Source organism: Natrix helvetica (assembly GCF_964273705.1).
Source record: "Natrix helvetica genome assembly, chromosome: 2".
Lineage (NCBI taxonomy): Eukaryota > Metazoa > Chordata > Lepidosauria > Squamata > Natricidae > Natrix > Natrix helvetica.
The window spans coordinates 286,305,916-286,326,020 of record NC_138552.1 but is presented as its reverse complement, the minus strand read 5'-3'; the positions used below and the strand labels follow the sequence as shown (position 1 = coordinate 286,326,020).

Sequence of the window (20,105 nt, the reverse complement as noted above, 5' to 3'; positions counted from 1 at the left end):
CTGGTACCGTTGTAAGTTCGAACGGACGCTAAATGAGTTGTGACTGGACTACCTGTGAATCCGGGGGGGGGGCTCCAGTTGTGGATGAAACCTCCAGCACCCTCGGTCGGCGTGACCATTAGTGTGACAAGTGCAACACTCACATCTGTCTTTGCAACTCAAATCGAGCTATTTTTATGGCCATTTTTCCAGTTTGGTGATGTGCCATGGCCTTTCCTGAATGCCATCCAGTTGGCACTTGAGACACGCTCAGGCTGGCCCCGTTGGAAGCAGAAACTTCTTGTGACGCTGGGTTATTTCCAGTTTATTACTTTTTATAAAAGGCAATTAAAAAGTTGTTTTTTTAAAAAAACCAAAGTCCAACCAAGAGGAAGGAAAGGAAATGGTCCTATTGTTTGAGGGAGGCTGAGTCAGACACATTGCGTCATCCTTCAGGGCTGGAAACTTCCCCCCTTCCCCCAATCTTCCTGCTTGCCCCTCTGAAATGCCGTGATCGAAGTCTGGACTTTGGTCTCCTCTCCCGAAAATAGTTTTAAGGATTGCCTTGGTTGCGGATACGGCTTTAAACCACAGGTACCTCTTTTCCCCCCCTCATTTCTCAAGATCATTTTTATATCCCAGGTACCCTCTTTAGTTAGATTGGTTAGACCCCATTAAATTAAAGCAAAGATTAATTGCCATATTCAAGGGGTGGGGGGGAAAACCTTTGTCTTCAATTGGAATGAGCACCCCTGTTGAACGTTTCCTGAACACAGGAGCTCTGTTTATATTTTTCAGAGCTACGTAACTCTCATAATTTGTTTTAAAAACTGTCTGACATGGGGATCTATGTGTGATTGTATATGTGTCCATTTCCACTTTTCCTGTATTCTTCAATTAAAGTTGACTCTTATCAAGTCAAGGGCTGGTCAGAGTGTCTTAAGAATTTGCCCTAAGTCTAGTACCTAAATGGCATCAGATAACAGGGGTGGGGAACAATGGCCCCTTTAAGACTTGTGGACTTCAACTCCCAGAATTCCTGAGCTGGCTAGCATGGTTGCAATGTCCCAGGGTCGTGTGATCACCTTTTGCGACTTTTTGTTAAGCAAAGTCAGTGGGGAAGCCAGATTCACTTAACAACTGCATTAATAACTTAACAACTGCAGTGATTTCACTTAACTAGATCGTAAAATGGAAGGAAGCTCACTTAACAATTGTCTCACATACCAACAGAAATTTTGGGCTCGATTGCGCTCGTAAGTCGAGGACTATCTGTACAAGCTGCTCAAAAATCTTAAAAAATAATTTCCTGGAAACACTGTTTGACCTGTTCTAAAGGGAACTTGAACCTCAACCAGCTGCTCCTTGTTTTCCTGATCCCCTGCGGAGATGTGTCAATGTGTACCAACAGATCTCTAGAGAATGCTCTGGTACCAATAAATTAGAATTCTGGCTCTATTTTTGGAGGAATGCTTCTGATCTCTTCTTTCCACGTGCTAAACTATAACGTGGTTTCATCATTTTTTTGGCGAAGAGTGCAGAGAAGAGCAACAAAGATGATTAGGGGACTGGAGACTAAAACATATGAAGAATGGTTGCAGGAACTGGGTATGTTTAGCTTAAGAGAAAGAAGGACTAGGGGAGACATGATAGCAGGTTTCCAATATCTCAGGGGCTGCCACAAAGAAGAGGGAGTCAAACTATTCTCCAAGGCACCTGAGGGCAGAACAAGAAGCAATGGGTGGAAACTAATCAAGGAGAGAAGCAACTTAGAACTGAGGAGAAACTTCCTGACAGTGAGAACAATTAATCAGTGGAACAGAAGTTGCCTCCAGAAGTTGTGAATGCCCCAACACTGGAAGTCTTTAAGAAGAGGTTGGATAGCCATCTGTCTGAAACGATACAGGGTTTCCTGCCTAGGCAGGGGGTTGGACTTGAAGACCTCCAAGGTCCCTTCCAACTCTACTATTGTATTGTATTGTATTGTATCCAGGCAAGATGGCAGATAAAAACGGAATGCCAGGGTTCCAAATAACACCCCCAAATGAAAGAAGACTCCGAGACTTGAAGTTCCTCAAAGTTCCATTTTATTACAGATGTCATGTTGGCACATCTGGGAAAACCCGAATCTGAAAGCTTCCAGGTTTTCCCCACCCAAATGAAAGTCCAAGTCTCTGCCCAGCAGCCACATGTCCGTCACGTGGTCCAATCAGGCCCCTTGTCAGCCTCTACTTTGCTTGCTTGCTATCGGCTGCCATAGTAACGGGGAGGGTGGGAGCATATGGTATTTGGGGGGGGGAGTTGTTAAGTGCTGGAGGAGTTATCAGGAAGGGAGTTTTCTTCTCGCCATCTTCTGCGCATCCTGATGGCTCGTGTTTGGGCTTGGTCAAGGTCAACCATATCTGCATACCAACTGAATGAGGCCACTTGAAGATGCAATCCACCTGTCACCTTTGGGAGTTGCAGATTGGACATTGGGTTGGGGTAACTGGGGGGGGGGAGGGTCCTGGGTAAACGTTTGATATGTATACGTTCGTGCTTTTCTGCTTCAGATCTTGCTTTTCTTGAGCTGTTTTCGTTTCATGCGCGGTAAAAGTACCTTTCTCTCTATTCAAATGGAGTTGGGGGTTTTCTTTCTTGGATACTGAATGAGGCACGCTTGACACCCCGTCCCAAACTGGAGATGCCTCCCAGTCACACCCCTCAAGGTGCAGGGCAAGATGACCTTGACGCTCTGAGAAAGGAATGTTGTTATGACCATATACAGTATCTCCCATACTGCGTATAATCCCCCCTCCCATTTTCCCACAGCATTGAATGTGGCAGGCCTGAAGGCTCAATGCAAAAGATTGACACAGACTTTACCTCTGAACGTGTCGTGCGAACCCAGCCCAACACAATCAGTTCAACCAACAACAGTGAAACAAATCTCTTTTTTCCTCTCTCTCTCTCTCTCTCTCTCTCCTTTTAGAGTCTCTCAGCTGTGGGTCCTGTGATTTCCAAGGTGTTCTTGAGAATCCAGTTGGAGACCCCCACGGTTTTCCCCTCCAACCACGGCGGAGTCGGTGAAGCCCACCCACTGCCGTGTTGTCATCTACTTGCAGAAGGAGATGTCTGGCGACACCTGCTTAACCACCCTCTGCCCCGCTTCGGGAGCGAAGCCGAAGAGGTGCAGCGCCAAAATCGGCAGCCTGGGCAATAAGTACGTGCGGCTGAATGTCGGGGGCTCCTTGTATTACACCACCGTGCAGGTGCTGACGCGCCATGACACCATGCTGAAAGCCATGTTCAGCGGAAGGATGGAGGTGCTCTCCGACAAGGAAGGTGGGTGCTGATGAAAACAAGCAAATCCACATATTTATTATATTCATCACAATAGTGTTAATAATATAACTATATATTAATATATTTACAATAATACCTAACATCTTCCTCATCAAATTCTCTCCACATTAACATTTCTTTTTATATCTCTTCATTTCTAACTTCTGTTTCTATTGTCCAACCGTTGGTAAAATACATCCCACGTCAAAAAATATTCAGTCTCTTCTTTATCCTTAACCATACATGTTAGTCTGTCCATTTCTGTGCATCCTAGTATTTTCTGAATTACGTTCTCATCTAAAGGAGTCTCGTCGTTTTCCCATTGTTGTGAAAATACTGGTTGCAGTTAGTATATGTAAAACCCAGAGGTGGGTTGCTCCCACTTCAGCCCAGATCGGGCGAATTGGTAGTAGTGGCGGCGGGAGGTTCCTCCTAGCCACCCGAACACTTCTGTGCATATGCAGAAGTGTTGTGCGCATGTGCGAGCACGCCCGAACCGGTAGCAAACAAATTGGCAACCCACCACTGGTAAAAACAGATATATAGTCTTTTTATCTTTTTATTTTTCTGGTAGAATGTCCAACAGAACTCTCTCTGGTTTCAAGTCTAACTGCTGCTTTATCATTTTTTCCAACCAAGTGTGTTTTTTCGTCCAATATTTTTTAGCTTTTGGGCAACTCCACCACATATGATAGTATGAGCCCAGTGATCGGTTACGCTTCCAACATTTGGCAGATCTATCTTTATACATTGTAGCCAATCTTGCCGGTGCAAAATGCCATCTATAAAATATTTTATACAGGTTTTCTTCATATGCAGTTGACATAGTCAATGTAACATTTTGTTAACTGTTCTCAGTTAAGGAATGATCCTTCAAACACAGTCCAGTATCAATTAATCAGTTTAGCACACAAAACAGCTAACAGTAGCAAAAAACACCGTAACTCACGATACATCCATCGATCAGCATCTAACAAGCAGAGAGCTAACAGTCATTCTGGCTCCCTCTTATGGCTGCTTGAGGTAACAGCAACCAATCACATTTTACAGCAGTACTTAAAGCTACAGTACTACCATCCTGGTTTATACATTGCTTACATTCCTAACACATTTCTTCTCCCATAGCTTCTACCATTTATCTAATTCTGTTGCATATCCAAAGTTTTTAGCCCAGGCCATCATTGTCTGAGATCCGTTTGAAGCCTGTTCGGAATTACCGCCCAAGACAAGGCAAGTTTTTCTACGACTCGTCTTGGTAGAAAACAAAGCTATGTGGGATAATTTTCTCACCTGCTTTGTTTGAAACCCGAGGTCGGTTTCTTTGTTTCCCAGGTTGGATCCTGATCGACCGCTGTGGGAAGCATTTTGGAACCATCTTAAATTACCTGCGGGACAACACGGTCATTCTACCCAAGAACCGGCAGGAGATCAAGGAGCTGATGGCCGAAGCCAAATATTACCTCATCCAGGGCTTGGTGGACCTCTGTCAAGCTGCCTTGCAGGTAAGAGAGCTGCCCACGCTGAGTGATAAAAGCTTAAGGGAAGGAAGGGACCCTAGAGGTCATCCAGCTCAACCCTTTTACTCAAGGCAAGCATCCTACTCGAAAAAAGTCCTTGATAAGGGGCAACCAGTATATATTTAAAGTTCTTTGAGGAAGGACAGACTGCAATCTGCCACGTACATTATTATTCTAGAGATGGGAGCCCTTGTGCCCCACCCCCACCCCCAGTTCTGAATTTGAGGGCTTCAAACACCAACACCACCACACCCTAATGTACTACGACAAATCTTTCAGGTGCTCTATTTTAAAAAAGAAAATAGTGTCTTCAACCTTTAAAGCCTTCGCTCTCTTAAACATCTGAAGAGGTCCCTCAGATATCTATTCATGGCATTCTCATGCCTTCTTTGAAAAGGAGGGGGGGGGAAGAAAGAAATGAGCCACCAAAATTCTCTGCAAGGTTTAAGACAAGAGTGTCGAACTGGATTTCTTCGAGGGTCGGATCAGCATTTAGTACTCCACGGGTTGTGGGGGTGGAGGAACAGGAGGAGAGATGGGACGGACGCCTCCTGCGGTACTTTACCGGCCAAAAATGGGCTGCACAGAGGCCTCCTGAGCTCCCCCCTCCACAGCCTGTTTTCGGCCTCCCCGGCCTCCAGCATCACTTTACCGGTCAAGATGGGGTGAGGAGAGTTGTGCGACACCCCCCCCACACACACGAACCTCGTTTTCGCCCTCCCCGCCTCCAGCAGCACTCTGCCGGCCAAAAATGGACTGCGCAGAGGTCTCCCAAGTTCCCACTCACACCGCCCATTTTTGGCCTCCCTGGCCTCCAACAGCACTCTGTCAGCCCAAAACAGGCTGCACGTGGCTTCTTTTGGCCAGCAGAGGCAACGCGCTCTGCTCCTTTGGTATTGCCAGGCCGTTTCCGCGGGATGGATTTAAGCATCCCGTGGGCCAGATTTCACCCGTGGGCCTTGAGTTTGACACCCCTGGTTTAAGACATAAATTATGTCCTGCAACAGCCCGCTCCCAACATCTTAGCAAAAAGAAAAATGGAAAAGCCAGATGTGCTTTCTGACTTAAATCTTCCTTTCTGCCATTCAATACAATACAATACATTACAAAAGCAGAGTTGGAAGGGACCTTGGAGGTCTTCTAGTCCAACCCCCTGCCTAGGCAGGAAACCCTATACCGTTTCAGACAAATGGCTATCCAACATCTTCTTAAAGACTTCCAGTGTTGGGGCATTCACAACTTCTGGAGGCAACTTCTGTTCCACTGATTAATTGTTTTGTCAGGAAGTTTCTCCTCAGTTCTAGGTTGCTTCTCTCCTTGATTAGTTTCCACCCATTGCTTCTTGTTCTACCCTCAGGTGCCTTGGAGAATAGTTTGACTCCCTCTTCTTTGTGGCAACCCCTGAGATATTGGAACAATGTTATCATGTCTCCCCTAGTCCTTCTTTCTATTAAACTATTCAGAACAATGAGATTCCAGAGGCAGTGGCAGTCTACCCTGTTCTAATCTGCCTGGATGTGTTCAATTCTGTTTGCAGGACAAGAAAGAGACCTACTACCCAATCTGCAATATCCCTGTCATCACGTCACCGAAAGAGGAAGAGAGGCTCATTGAATCAGCCATGAAGGTACTGAGGGGGCATGAGGAGAGAATGAGCAGGCGAAAAGGGCCAATTCACACATTACAGGTAGTCCTCAACTTACGACCACAATTGAGCCCAGCATTTTTGTTGCTAATTGAGAAATTTGTTAAGTGAGTTTTGCCCCATTTTATGACTTTTCCTGCCACAGTTGTTAAGTGAATCATTGCAGTTAAGTTAGTCACCCGGTTATTAAATGAATCTCGTTTCCTCAGTGACTTTGCTTGTCAGAAGGTCGCCCAAGGGGGCTCGTATGACCCAAGAATGCTACGACCGGCGTAAATGTGAGTCAGTTGTCAAGTGGCTGAATTTTGATCATGTGACTATAGGGCTACTACTACAGTGGTCACAAGTATGAAATATGGTCCTAACTCACTCTTTTCATGGTTACCAAGGGAACTGTTATAAGTCGGGACTACCTGTCCAGTCCCAAAGGTGCTTTTTTCAAGAGGCAACTTTCTGGTTTTTCTTTGAAGACGTTTTGCTCTCTCAGAGCTGAAGAAGCTTCTTGGATGAGAAGCGAAACATCTTCAAAGAAAAACAAGAAAGCCCAGTTGCCTCTTGAAAAAATAGAATAAAATAGAATTCTTTATTGGCCAAGTGTGATTGGACACACAAGGGATTTGTCTTTGATGCATATGCTCTCAGCACATAAAAAAAAAAAGATAAATTCGTTATGAATCGTAAGCTATAACACTTAATGATATTCATAGGGTACAAATAAGCAATCAAATCATACTAGGAAACAATGTAAATTATAGGGATACAAGCAACAAAGTCACAGTCATACAGTCATAAGTGGGAGGAGATGGGTGATGGGAACGATGAGAAGATTAATAGCAATGCACACTTAGTGAATAGTTTGACAGTGGTGAGGGAATTTTGTTTAGCAGAGTGATGGCTTTCGGGAAAAACTGTTCTTGTGTCTAGTTGTTCTGGTGTGCAGTGCTCTATAGCGTCGTTTTGAGGGTAGGAGTTGAAACAATTTATGTCCAGGATGCGAGGGGTCCGTAGATATTTTCACAGCCCTCTTTTTGACTCGTGTCGTGCACAAGTCCTCAATGGAAGGGAGGTTGGCAGTAATTGTTTTTTTCCGCGGTTCTGATTATCCTCTGAAGTCTGTGTCCATCTTATTTCGTTGGAGAGCCAAACCAGACAGTTATGGAGGTGCAGATAACAGACTCAATAATTCCTCTGTAGAACTGTATCAGCAGCTCCTTGGGCAGTTTGAGCTTCCTGAGTTGGCGCAGAAAGAACATTCTTTGTTGTGCTTTTTTGATGATGTTTTTGATGTTAGGTGTCCAGTTCAGGTCTTGAGATATGATAGAACTTAGAAATTTGAAGGTCTCTGCTGTCGATACTACGTTGTCTAGTATTGTAAGAGGTGGTAGTATGGGAGAGTTTTTTCCTAAAGTCTACCACCATTTGGGACAGCCATTTGGCTGGCTACACCATTTGGGACATGGTTATCCCAAAGCACCATTGGGACAACCGTGACCTGGATGACTGAGAATCTCCCCAGACATTCACACATTACACTAATCTGGGAGACGAGAATGTCCAGCACGTGGGCTGCCCTTTTTGTCCTAATACAGGTAGTCCATGATTTACAGCCATTGGTGTAGTTTGGAGTTAGTGGCATTGAAAAAAAAGTGATTTACAACTAGTCCTCACATTTACAACTGTTACAGCATCCCCAGAGTCATGGGATGAAAATTCAGACACATTTATTTATGATGATTGCACCATCCCTGGATCATGGGATTATCATTTGCGACCTTCCCAGGCAGCTTCCGACAAGCAAAGTCACAGGGAGAAACTCCCATTTGCTAAACGAGTACATGATTCACTGAACAACTGCAGTGCTTCGCTTAACAGCCGTGGTGGAAAGCTCTTAAAATTGGGGGCAACTCACTCAACAACCCCCTTGTTTAACAAGTCTGGTCCAATTGTCATCATAAAGTTGAGGGTTATCTATATTATTTTGCTTTTTAAAAAGCAAAAATCGCTTAACGGCAGTGGTTCACCTAACAACTACGAGGAAAAAGGTTGTGAAATCACACTTAACAACTGCCTTGCTTAGCGACTGTAGAAATTCAGCTGCTAATTGTGACTGTAAGGACTGCTACCTGTCAGACTTGTGAATGTTGCCTGACTCAAAAAAATCATTTAAAGCAACATTTTACCCTTTAAAAAAAAACCCAAACCTCTAACATAAGGGATCTTGACCACAGGTTTGGTGTGGTCCTTGAGCTAATAGGGTGTTGGGGAGTGTTTAAGTACCACCTGCTCCAAGCCACAGTCACCCCAAGCCTGGCTTGGCACCACCTGTGAAGCCAACCGCTCGTCTTCCTTATCAGTGGCTGGGAGTTTGAACTTTGCCATGGCATCTTAAGAATGAGGAAGAGGAAAAAGGAGGCTCCGTTAAGCTTTTAAATATCCATATTTTCCATGCTACTGAACACCTCCTAGAGGTGATATAAATATCTGAAGAAGGACCATTGTGGTTTACCCTTTGCAGCTCAAAGTTTTCAAGTTTATGGCAGATAAAACCAATTTTATTATTTTGGGGTTCTGTTTAGGGGAACACGTGGAATTTGCTGGAGGTGGGTAGAGTTAATGATGGAGGTTTCCTACAAGGTAGATTTGGTTCCCCATTGTTCCTCTTCCCTTTCTCCTCCAATTTGTTGTTGTTGTTAGTTGTGAAGTCTTGTCCAACCCACCACGACCCCATGGACAATGTTCCTCTAGGCCAGGGGTGTCCAAACTTGGGAACTTTAAGACTTGTGGACTTCAACTCCCAGAATTCCCCAGCCAGCATGGCTGGCTGGGGAATTCTGGGAGTTGAAGTCCACAAGTCTTAAAGTTCCCAAGTTTGGACACCCCTGTTCTAGGCCTTTCTGTCCTCTACCATCCACTGGAGTCCATTTAAGGTCACGCCAACTGCTTCATTGACTCCATCCAGCCACCTCATTCTCTGTCATCCCCTTCTTCTTTTGCCCTCAATCTTTCCCAGCATGAGGCTCTTCTCCAGTGAGTCCTTCCTTCTCATTAGGTGGCCAAAGTCTTTTGAGTTTCATCATCAGGAGCTGGCCTTCTAAGGAGCAGTCAGCTGCTCCAATTAAGATTCCCCAATTTAGGAAATAACTTGCAGAGGAGTACTTGGAATAGTCATGCCTATCATTCATTCATTCATTCATTCATTCATTCATTCATTCATTCATTCATTCATTCATTCATGAACATTTATCTGGACACCCAACTCTCAGTGACTCTGGGTGAGTTGCAAGAATAAAAGTATATTGTTCTTTCCATTGTTTCTTTGGAGCTACTCCAGAAACATCCAAGTGAAGGGCAAAAAAGTCAAGATGGCAGCTGTGCCTTTGTTTGCCCCCCCCCTGTGCAAAAGCCACAGAGTTGCTCCATGGCACTTTTTTTTAAAAAAAAATTCCCAGCAAGGAAAGCTGTACAGACTTTTGAGTCTCACTTACGTCAAACGGCCTCCTAAAGGATTTTATGTGCTTTTAAAAGAATCAGATGGTTAAAACTTTTTCTAGACTGAGTTGCTTCATGACTGCATGTTTCACTTAACAACTGCAGTGATTTGCTTAACCATGGCAAGAAGGTTCTGTACTATTGGGGGGGAGGGTGCTCACTTAACCACTGCTTTGCTTAACAACAGAAGTTCTGGTCTCAATCTAAGATTAACAGAGTTGGAAGGGACCTTGTAGATCATCTAGTCCAACCCCCCCACCCAAGCAGGAGACCCTACACCTACACTATTCCATTGGGTCGTAAATGAAGGATGACCCGTACTGGGAATCTGAAGGCCAGGCAAGATTACCTCCAAGCCTTGTTTTTCTCCTCCTCCTCCTCCCCCTCCTTCTTGTGCCATATCCATCATCGGACGTTGGCGATCATGTTGGCAATTCTATTTTTGTCCACAGCTGCACGAAAAAGTGCTGCTGAGTTTTGCCCAAACCCTAGATTTTGAAGCCATGATGTTTTCTCTTCTGCCTGGGCTTCATTTGCGTTCAATCTTTCTCTGGAGGATTAAGTGAAGGATGGCATATTTTTCCGGGTGTCGCATTATATGTCCAACATATTCTAACTTTCATTTTTTTTAATGGTTTTGATGGTTTCCCTTGCCTTTCCCAGTTGTGGCCCACTGGCGGCCAATGGAGCTGGCAGCAGAGTTGGAGAGTGAGGAGGTTGGGGAGGAACAGGGGCCAAGCCTGGGGGCTGGGGAAAGCTCAGACGAGGGCTCTGCGTCAGAGGCAGAGAGGGAGCTGGACAGCAACGAAGCAAAGGAACAGCTGGAGCCTGTTCCCAGTGTGCCCATGCGCAGAGCTGCCAGAAGACAAGAACAATTAAGAAAGCAGGGTCGACTTAAGAGTAAAACCACACCTCGGAGGTGATTGGACCCTCCCATAGGAAACAAAAGAGGAGCGAACGGGGACGGGGCTTTTGCAGGAAACAATGCGTTTATTCGGTTGTGTCAAGAGAGGAAAGTTCTGTTTGTAACTATAAGAGACTCTGTGTCACGTTTTGCCTTGCCCTGCTTTTGGAACTAGTTATTTGGCAGCTCCCCAAACGAGATAAGGTTCGTATTTGATAAATAACCCACTAAAAGACAACAGCTAAGCCTTGCGGACTGTGAATGAAAGGAATTCTACAGTCGTGTAAATCAAAGGGGTTTCGCCAGGAAAAATTTGCTTGTTAAGGAAGCCCTGGGTCAGAACATTCCCAGGGGGCTTATCCCCTCCTCATTTCTGATTTTGTCAACCCAGCTTATACGTAACAGCCGCCTATTGAAATCCACATTTCAAATGCTGCTAGTCTCTTCAAGTGGTTTTACTGTCAGAGACCAACTCTCCACTCCGCAGAGCAGGATAGAAAAGATGGAACCTCTGAGACAAGCCCGATTTTCAGCCTTAGGCTTATGTCGTGACTGCAGAAGGACCTTTTCCATTTTGAAGAAGGCTGTTCGAGCTTTCTCTATCCTTGTCTGTACTTCATATTAGATATTAGAACTACTACCGACTTCCGCTCCTTCCGACAAAAACTTAAGACTCACCTGTTCCGATTAGCCGGCCTGGCCCACTTATAGTTCTACTTTTACCTCCTGGCGGATATTTTATTTGGGATAGCTTTTAAGGTTAATGTTTTTAACTTTTTTAAATTGTTTAAAATTTTTTTAATCTAACTTAACTAAATTGTACAGGGAACCTCTACTACCTCCTCCAGTCCTATGTTTAAATGTATTTATTTTATACCTATAACATGTATATTTATTGTTTAACTATTTTAATATGACTGTACACAGCCCCGAGTCTCCTTTGAGAGAGGGGCGGTCTAGAAATCCAATAAAGTTAAGTTAAGTTCAGTGGTCACGTCCCAGCTTTCATGTAAATTAGAACCGGGATTTTCCTCCTCCTCTTACCTGTGCAAAACACCTGAATCAGGAATGGTTGTTGTAGGTTCCCATAATGACCTGGGAACGTTCAGTCCCTCCGTTCCCAAACCTTTGTGGGATCCAGGACAATGAGTCTCCGTGAGCTACTGGTGGCACCAAGTTTGATGTTCTTTCTTCTGCCTGCATTGACACCCCTTTTTCTCCCCCTTTTTTTTCAGCCAGTGGTGAAGCTCCTTTATAACCGAAGTAACAACAAATACTCATACACAAGGTAAAACGCCTCTCTTCTCTGGGTTGATGCTGAAGCTTAAAAGACCAAGCGTGGAATCGTAGGATGGTCCGATCCACCCTTCTGTTCCCTGCGGTGATCCACCAGTTGAATCTAGGAAGACCCCAAACAGACCTAAAAGCTTTGCTACACTGTACAGGTAGTCCTCGACTTACAACAGCTCACTTAGTGACCGTTCAAAGTTACAACGGCAATGTCAGCGTTCCAAGTAATGCACCCACAGAAAGGAGAACTCTGAGGCAGGCAAATTTCTCGAAGAACCATATATTGGATACATCATATTGGCACAACTGGTGAAAAGCCGACTCTGAGAGTTCCCACGGCTTTCACCTAATTAAAAAGTAAAAGTTTCCTTCCCCCCCAAGTCACTGGTCATGTTGTCCAATCAAGGTGCTGGCTGGTTGCTTGGTTACTTTACTCCTCCTCTGGCCAGCCACCTGTCAGAACGTCCTTGGTTCCCACAGGAAAACTTTCTTGTCTTGGCTACAAAGCCCCCTCGAGTATTCCCCCCCCCTCCCTGCCCCTTCTTCTGATTTGTGGCAACCCCAAAAGCCTCCAAGATGGCCTCATCCAGGTTCACTTCAGGGTTGATGGGCACTTTTGACAGGCACCTTTTGCAACCTTCTCACAAACAAATGTCAGTGGGGAAGCCAGATTCATTTAGCAACTGGGTTACTAACCTAACAAATCCAATGATTCACTTAACAACAACTGTGGCAAGAAAAGTCGTAAAATGGAGTAAGCGCATTTAACTTAGCAACATAAATTTCATGCTCAATTGTGGTTGTAAATTGAGGACTACCTGTATCGATACAGAAAGATAATATATTCCTTATATCTGTTTGAATAGGCCCATGTTGTGTTTCAGGAAAAATATGAACCTACCAATCTCTTGTATGGGTATAATTCGGAAGGATAAGTTTGGGGATCTGGGACTACTACTCCAGAATTTGCCCCTAGGCTGTATTTTTAAAGAAGGGGCAATACTTAAATCTGTAGAAACTCCTATTTGTTGTTGTTATTATTTTGGTTTTTCATGTTTGCTGGAAACTTACGTATTCTTTATGCTGGCTCAGTCTGGAATGCTGGAATGACCCACAAAGCACATTGCTTAAGGGCCGCAATCATCCCTCAGCCGGAGGAAATTAGCAGGTTCCTTGTTTAATTTATCGTTGTTTAATTTCTCATTCTTTATCATTAAGTTATCCAGGCCTCGCTCTTCCCCCCAGACATTAAGACCCAGTTGAGTTGGTGGTCCCTGTTGTGATAATTTGGTGTGTGTCTGGTTGCCATTTTCCATTTATATCTATATATGTATGTATGTGTATGTATGTGTAGTATATGTGTAGGTATATATGTTTATATGTGTGTGTGTATGTGAAGGTATGTATATAGTAATATATAATGTAATACAATATCAGAGTTGGAAGGGACCTTGGAGGTCTTCTAGTCCAACCCCCTGCTTAGGCAGGAAGCCCTATACCACTTCAGACAAATGGTTATCCAATATCTTCTTTAAAACTTCCAGTGTTGGAGCATTTACAACTTCTGGAGGGAAATTGTTCTAGTGATTAATTGTTCTCACTGTCAGGAAATTTCTCCTTAGTTCTAGGTTGCTTCTCTCCTTGATTAGTTTCCACCCATTGCTTCTTCTCCTGCCTTCAGGTGCCTTGGATAATAGTTTGACTCCCTCTTCTTTGTGGCAACCCCTGAGATATTGGAACACTGCTATCATGTCTCCCCTAGTCCTTCTTTTCATTAAACTAGACACACCCAGTTCCTGCAACCGTTCTTCATATGTTTTAGCCTCCAGCCCCCTAATCATCTTTGTTGCTCTTCTCTGCACTCTTTCTAGAGTCTCCACACACAAACATATGTATGTATGTATGTATGTATGTATGTATGTATGGGTATAAAATACATTAAAAGTAATCCTCATTTATGATTGGTTACTTAGCAACTGTTCAAAGTTACAATGGACCTAAGAAAAGGTAATTATGACCCGGTTCTGGAATTCCAGCAGCCTCCGCCTCACCCACCCTGCCCCCCCAGTTAAATGTCCGCATTTCGGGCGCTTGGCAACCAGCCTGCATTTACTGCCATTTGCAGTGTCCCACGGTCACATGACCATGATTTATGACTTTTTTTAAAAAAATAATTTTTATTAAATGTTTTGATCTTTAAAAACAATAGGGAAGACACAGCAAAGAAAAAAAAACACAATAAGACAAAACAAAACACAGAACATACATAACAACATACAGTAATTTTACAGCTTTCTCTATCGGCTTTCCTTCTCAGCTTTTTAAATTCTCCCTTCTGCATTGCCTTCCTCTCACTATAACCTTGTCCTATGATTTATCAAACATAGTATTAACACTTATAATAGTATTCATTATTTATATCTCCATACATTTGTATTCTCTATTTTCTGTCTTGGCTTCTGTTTTTTAGCCACTTGTACATTTTATTCCATACTTTATAGAAGTCCTATTCTTCTCTTTCTTTTAGTTCTATTGTCATTTTATCCATTTCTGCGCATTCGAGTATTTTCCTGATTGTAGTTTCATCTGAGGGTGTATTGATTTTTTTCCAGTTTTGTGCGAAGGCAATCCTGGCTGCAGTGAGTATGTGTATGATTATGTATTGAGATAGTTTGTTTGTCTATTTTTTGATCCAGTAGTCCTAATAAGAATGCTTCTGGTTTGAGTTCTTTCGCTCAGTAATTTCTTCTAACCACTTCCGAATTTTGCACCAGTACTTCCTTGTGATGGGGCACGTCCACCACATGTGATAGAATGTTCCAGGCTTGTGGTTGCATCTCCAACAATTAGGGGATAAATTTGGGTACATTTTGGCCAATCTCGCTGGAGGCAAATGCCAACTATAAAACATTTTATAGAGATTTTCTTTGTAAGCTACTGCCATCGTAAATTTATAATTTCTTTCCCACAGTTTATCCCATTTTTCTAACTCTCTGTTACGGCCAAAATTTCTTCCCCAGCTAATCATTGTCTCCTTTACCCTCTCTTCCTCCATTTTATATTTATGACGTTTTTGCTAGCGTTTCGCATTTACTTCCCGTTTCAAGCAAAACCTACCCACAGCAAACAATGAATTCCAGGGCGGTTGTTTAACAACTGCCACAAAAAGGGATGTAAAGTTAGGTGCAGTCACATGGTTGACTCACTTACAACCAACACGACTTACAACCATAACTACCTTAACTCAATTAGTCATAAGTGGAGGATGCATTAGATGTGACATGTATTGCAAATAGATATAACTAGCTGATAACCCGGCATTGCCCGGGTATTTATTTATAGGGGGAAAATGTCGACACCAAAACGTAATTTCTAGTGTTGGATTTTCCCCCTTACCAGAGGGAAGCCCCCCTGTGGAGTACTGTGAAGCCGTTACCATGGCAACTCCACTGTGCTGTACAGTAGAAGCCATTTTACGGCAGTACAATAGAAGCCATGTGAAGGCACAACAGCCTGTATCGTAACAGAACACACACACACACACACACACACACACACACACACACACAGAGGGGTGTTAGGGGTGTCTTACCCCCACGGTATTTGTTTCCAGAGAGGAGTAAGTCATCTGTGTACCATGTTTGGTTGAAATTGCTTGAGGTGTTCCAGAGTTATGCTGGAACACACACACACACACACACACAGCCATTTATATATATATTTACATTCACATTTATATTTATTTACAATATAAACGTAAAGTGTACATTTTGAAAGCCAACAAAATTATGCATTTTGTATTTATTGAAACAAGTCAAAAGGACGCCTTGGAGTGAATAGGAATTTTATCAGATTCAAAATCAATTTAGGAGCCAGTCATTAAACGGAAAAGTTCTATTACTCTAGCAAAGCAATTGTACTCAGAGTCTTCAACCAGAGCTTGGAAGCAGTCAAGATTATTTTGCCACTGACTAACATTTACTAGCTTTTCTGCGTCTTATCTACCTTTAATATGACAATTCTCTGGTCAAAGTGCAAGGTAAAATAGTATTAATTGCAGTAGCAGCAGTAAAAAATGAAGCTACCACTGTTTAAAGTAAACAACAAGATTGCTGAAGTTAGCAATGAGAAATCAGAGCTAAGGATTAACTGGTATTTGGACACAAATTCACTAGCTTTGTAATCCATCTGTGACAGGGCAGGATGTCAAACTAGGCGTCTTGGACAACAAGCAGGTACTGTGGGGCTGAATTCCAGGTAGTCCTCGACCTACAACCGTTCATTTAGTGAATGGCTGTAGGTCAAGGATTATCTTCAAACCAGGGGTGAAATGCTACGGGTTCGGGCAAACCAGTATTTCCGACGATCAGGTGTGACGTGCTATTTATATTAGCTAGAATCTTCGGATTTCCTGCTTTCTAGCTAATCGAAATCGTGTGGCACAGCGGATTCCACCCCCCCTCGCTGTTCCACTTACCTTTGCAGCCGCGCTCGGTAGCAGGCTCCACCCACCCACCTGGACATCCGTCATCCCGTCCCATTTTTGACGCTCTGCGCATGCACGGAAGGTCCTGCGCCTGTGCGCACACTCACATTTGCAAACCAGTGGGGAAGGTTAAGTTGATGTCACCCCTGCTTCAAACATTGTGGGCGCTTCATCGCTGGGGGTCTTTAAGAAGAGACTGGACAGTCACTTGTCTGAAATGGCGTAGGATCTCCTACTTGAGCAGGGGGCTGGACTAGAGGACCTCCAAGGTGCCTTCCAGTTCGATTCTGATTCTGTAATTTGAAGTTAATGCTGGTGCAAAAAAAAATATGTTTTACAACCAGTTCTCTCAAACTTAAATGACCATCACGGTGTGTCTCCGTGATCACATGATTATGGTTTGGGCAATTGACAACCAAGATTTATTTACAACGGTCCTGGGCTCACCCGATCATTGTTTGCAACATTTTTCCAGCCAATTTCGAAGAACCATCATCCCTAACTGCCATCACTAAGGGATGTGATCATTAAGTGATCTGCATAACGAGCATGGCAAAAAAAAAAAGATTATAAAATCAGGTGCAGTCACATGATAGCTCTGTTAATGACCACATCGTTTAGTGATGGCAGTTCCAATCCAAACTGTGGTTGTAAGTCGAGGGCTATCTTCTATCTGCTTGGCAGCCAGGTATATCCAAAGCAGCTGTCTCTTCCTCTGCAGGCAGAAACATTCAGCCGACAGGTATAGGAAGTCCTTGACGTATGACCAGAATTGAGCCCGAATTTCTTGTTGTTAAGTGAGACGATTGTTAAGTGAGTCTTGCTCCGTTTTACAACCTTTCTGGCGCAGTTGTAAAGTGAATCATTGCAGTTGATACCGGTAAATTAGTAACCAGGTTGTTAAGTGAATCTGCTGTTTCTCCCTTGACTTGGCTTGTCAGAAGGTCGCAAAAGGGGATCACATGATCTTGGGACACCGCAATGGTCATAAGTATGAGTCTGTTGTCAAGCATCTGAATTTTGATCACATGATCATGGGGATGCTGCAAAGGTCATAACTGAAAAAAGGATCATAAGACTTTTTTTCCGTGCCGTTGTAACTTTGAACCATCACTAAATGAACTGTCGTAAGTTGAGGACTACCTGTATTTGGATGAAAATTTTCCTGCCTCTTTTGTCATCATTGACATTTTATCTGGTTGTCTTCATCAGCAGAAAGCCCATTTTTTGCACCCTGGTCTGGTGGATACATTTGGAATGTTCAAAATGTGGGAAATTTGCTCTAAGGCGCGCGTGCACACACACACACACACACACACACACACTCGCAATACACACTCCCCCAAATCTTTTTTTTTCCCCCTTTTGGGTCAGGAGTCTCTTCTAGAGCAGTATCTTTGCACCTAAGATACTGCTCTAGAACCGAGTTAGCTCTTTCACAAACCCTATTTGTCTGCGGATGGTGGGTGGAGCTTAGACCCTGGGCGGAGCCTATTAACACCCCACCCCAATATTTTTTGGGGGGGCTGCCATTTTTATTTTCCGGGAATATCAACGGAGTGTGAGGCTGGAGTTCATTTATGCCAACCTCTCGCTGAGCTTGTCGATCAGAAACGTCGGCAGTTCAGCGGTTCGAATCCTTAGTACCGCGTAACAGAGTGAGCTCCCGTTACTTGTCCCAGCTTCTGCCAACCTAGCAGTTCGAAAGCAGGTGAAAATGCAAGTAGAAAAATAGGGACCCCCTTTGGTGAGAAGGGAACAGCGTTCCGTGAGCCTTCAGCATTTAGTCATGCCAGCCACATGACCACGGAGACGTCTTCGGACAGCGCTGGCTCTTCGGTTTTGAAACGGAGATGAGCACCGCCCCTAGAGTCGGGAACGACTAGCACATATGTGCGAGGGGCACTTTTACCTTTACCTTACTTGAGTAGATTCTTTTAGTTTATCTACAGGTAATCCTTGATTTATGACCACAAATGAGTCCTAAATTTCCAATACTACAAGTAGTAGATAAACTAAAGTAGTATATTTTTATTTTCCGGGAATAACAACGGAGTCAGAGGCTGGACTTCTTTTATGCCAATCTCTGAGTAGATTCGTTAAGTTTATCTGCAGGTCGTCCTCGACTTACAACCACAAATGAATCCTACATTTCCGATGCTAAGCAAGACAGTTGTTAAGTGAGTGTTGCCCCATGTTGGTCTGTTCTTTTCTGCTGAAGGTCAGAGTGGTAACCGCAGTAGAAGCAGAGGCCCAGCTCAATGATGTACCAGGTGAAGGCACTCTGTGTTGGAACATTTAGAACATGAGAACCTCTATACAGGTAGTCCTCAACTTACAACCATTCATTTAGTGACTGTTCAAAGTTCAACAGCACCCCAAAAAAGTGACTTATGGCCATTTTTCATAGTTACGACTTGCAGCATCCCCATAGTCACATGATCAACATTTGGATGCTTGACAACCGGTTCACATTTATGGTAGTTGCAGTGTTCTGGGGTCATGTGATCAAAATTCAGACCCTTGGCAATTGATTCATAGTTATGACCATTGCTGTATCCCAGGACCAAGTGATCCCCTTTTGCGACCTTCTGACAAGCAAAGTCAATGAGGAAGCCAGATTCACTTAACAACTGTTTGACCAACTGTTTCACAACTGCAGCGATTCACTTAAGAACCGTGCCAGGAAAGGTCGTAAAATTGGGGAGGGGGGAACCTCATTTAACTGTCTCCGTTACCAACAATAAATTTTGGGTTCCGTTCTGGTCGCAAGTCAAGGACTGCCTCTTATCTCCAGATGCTTCTGCTTGCACAAGAGAGCCGCTGGAGCTAGGGACGAGCCACACGTCTCCCAACACAACGTTTTTGGTGGTGGAGGAAAACCGAGATACGGCCTCCTTCCAGCTTCCCAATTGCCCGGAATCGCTTTCGATGGCGAGTTGAGTGGTGTCCAAATTTAATAAATAAAGCCAGTGCTGGTTTTTTCCCCCTCCCTCCAGCACCTCGGACGATAATCTCCTGAAGAACATCGAACTCTTTGACAAGCTCTCGCTCCGGTTCAACAAGAGAGTCCTTTTCATCAAGGACGTCATCGGGGACGAGATCTGCTGTTGGAGTTTCTTTGGCCAGGGGCGGAAGCTGGCCGAGGTCTGTTGCACTTCCATCGTTTACGCCACGGAAAAGAAGCAGACAAAGGTAACTGGCAATTGTTCTGATCCAGCTCCCCAAACACGGCAAACTTTCTGAAGTTAAATCAATGATTCCTTTGTTAGGAGCGCTGGCAACCCCGGCAAAAACAACGATCTCACCGCAGGCTAACAAATCCGTCCGGCAGGGAGATGAATAGTTGTCTGCTACATCTATTCATCTCCGCCCCCTGCCTTTTATCCCCAGAACTAGAGTGGGGCTTTGTTAGCATCGGTGTGGCTCTTCTGTCCCAAGGATCGGCCCATAGATTTCCACTGCTCTCCT

At 44.0% G+C, this 20,105-nt stretch overlaps 2 protein-coding genes across 4 annotated transcripts in view; one reads left to right on the top strand and one right to left on the bottom strand.

The window, feature by feature from the left end:
- LYRM9 (LYR motif containing 9) overlaps positions 1-20,105 on the bottom strand; it is a 403,766-nt gene that overhangs the window by 235,659 nt on the left and 148,002 nt on the right. The gene's annotated exons all lie outside the window — the stretch shown is intronic.
- TNFAIP1 (TNF alpha induced protein 1) overlaps positions 1-20,105 on the top strand; it is a 29,186-nt gene that overhangs the window by 3,530 nt on the left and 5,551 nt on the right. For 2 of the 3 annotated variants that reach the window (XM_081944360.1, XM_081944359.1), the window contains exons 2-6: positions 2,951-3,303; positions 4,636-4,805; positions 6,358-6,447; positions 12,094-12,146; positions 19,634-19,829. In XM_081944360.1, the coding sequence (XP_081800486.1) occupies positions 3,090-3,303; positions 4,636-4,805; positions 6,358-6,447; positions 12,094-12,146; positions 19,634-19,829 (723 nt within the window). In that variant the 5' untranslated portion in view covers positions 2,951-3,089. Of the gene's footprint in view, positions 1-471; positions 574-2,950; positions 3,304-4,635; positions 4,806-6,357; positions 6,448-12,093; positions 12,147-19,633; positions 19,830-20,105 lie in introns of those variants that run through there. The other variant, XM_081944361.1, reaches the window with a different exon arrangement.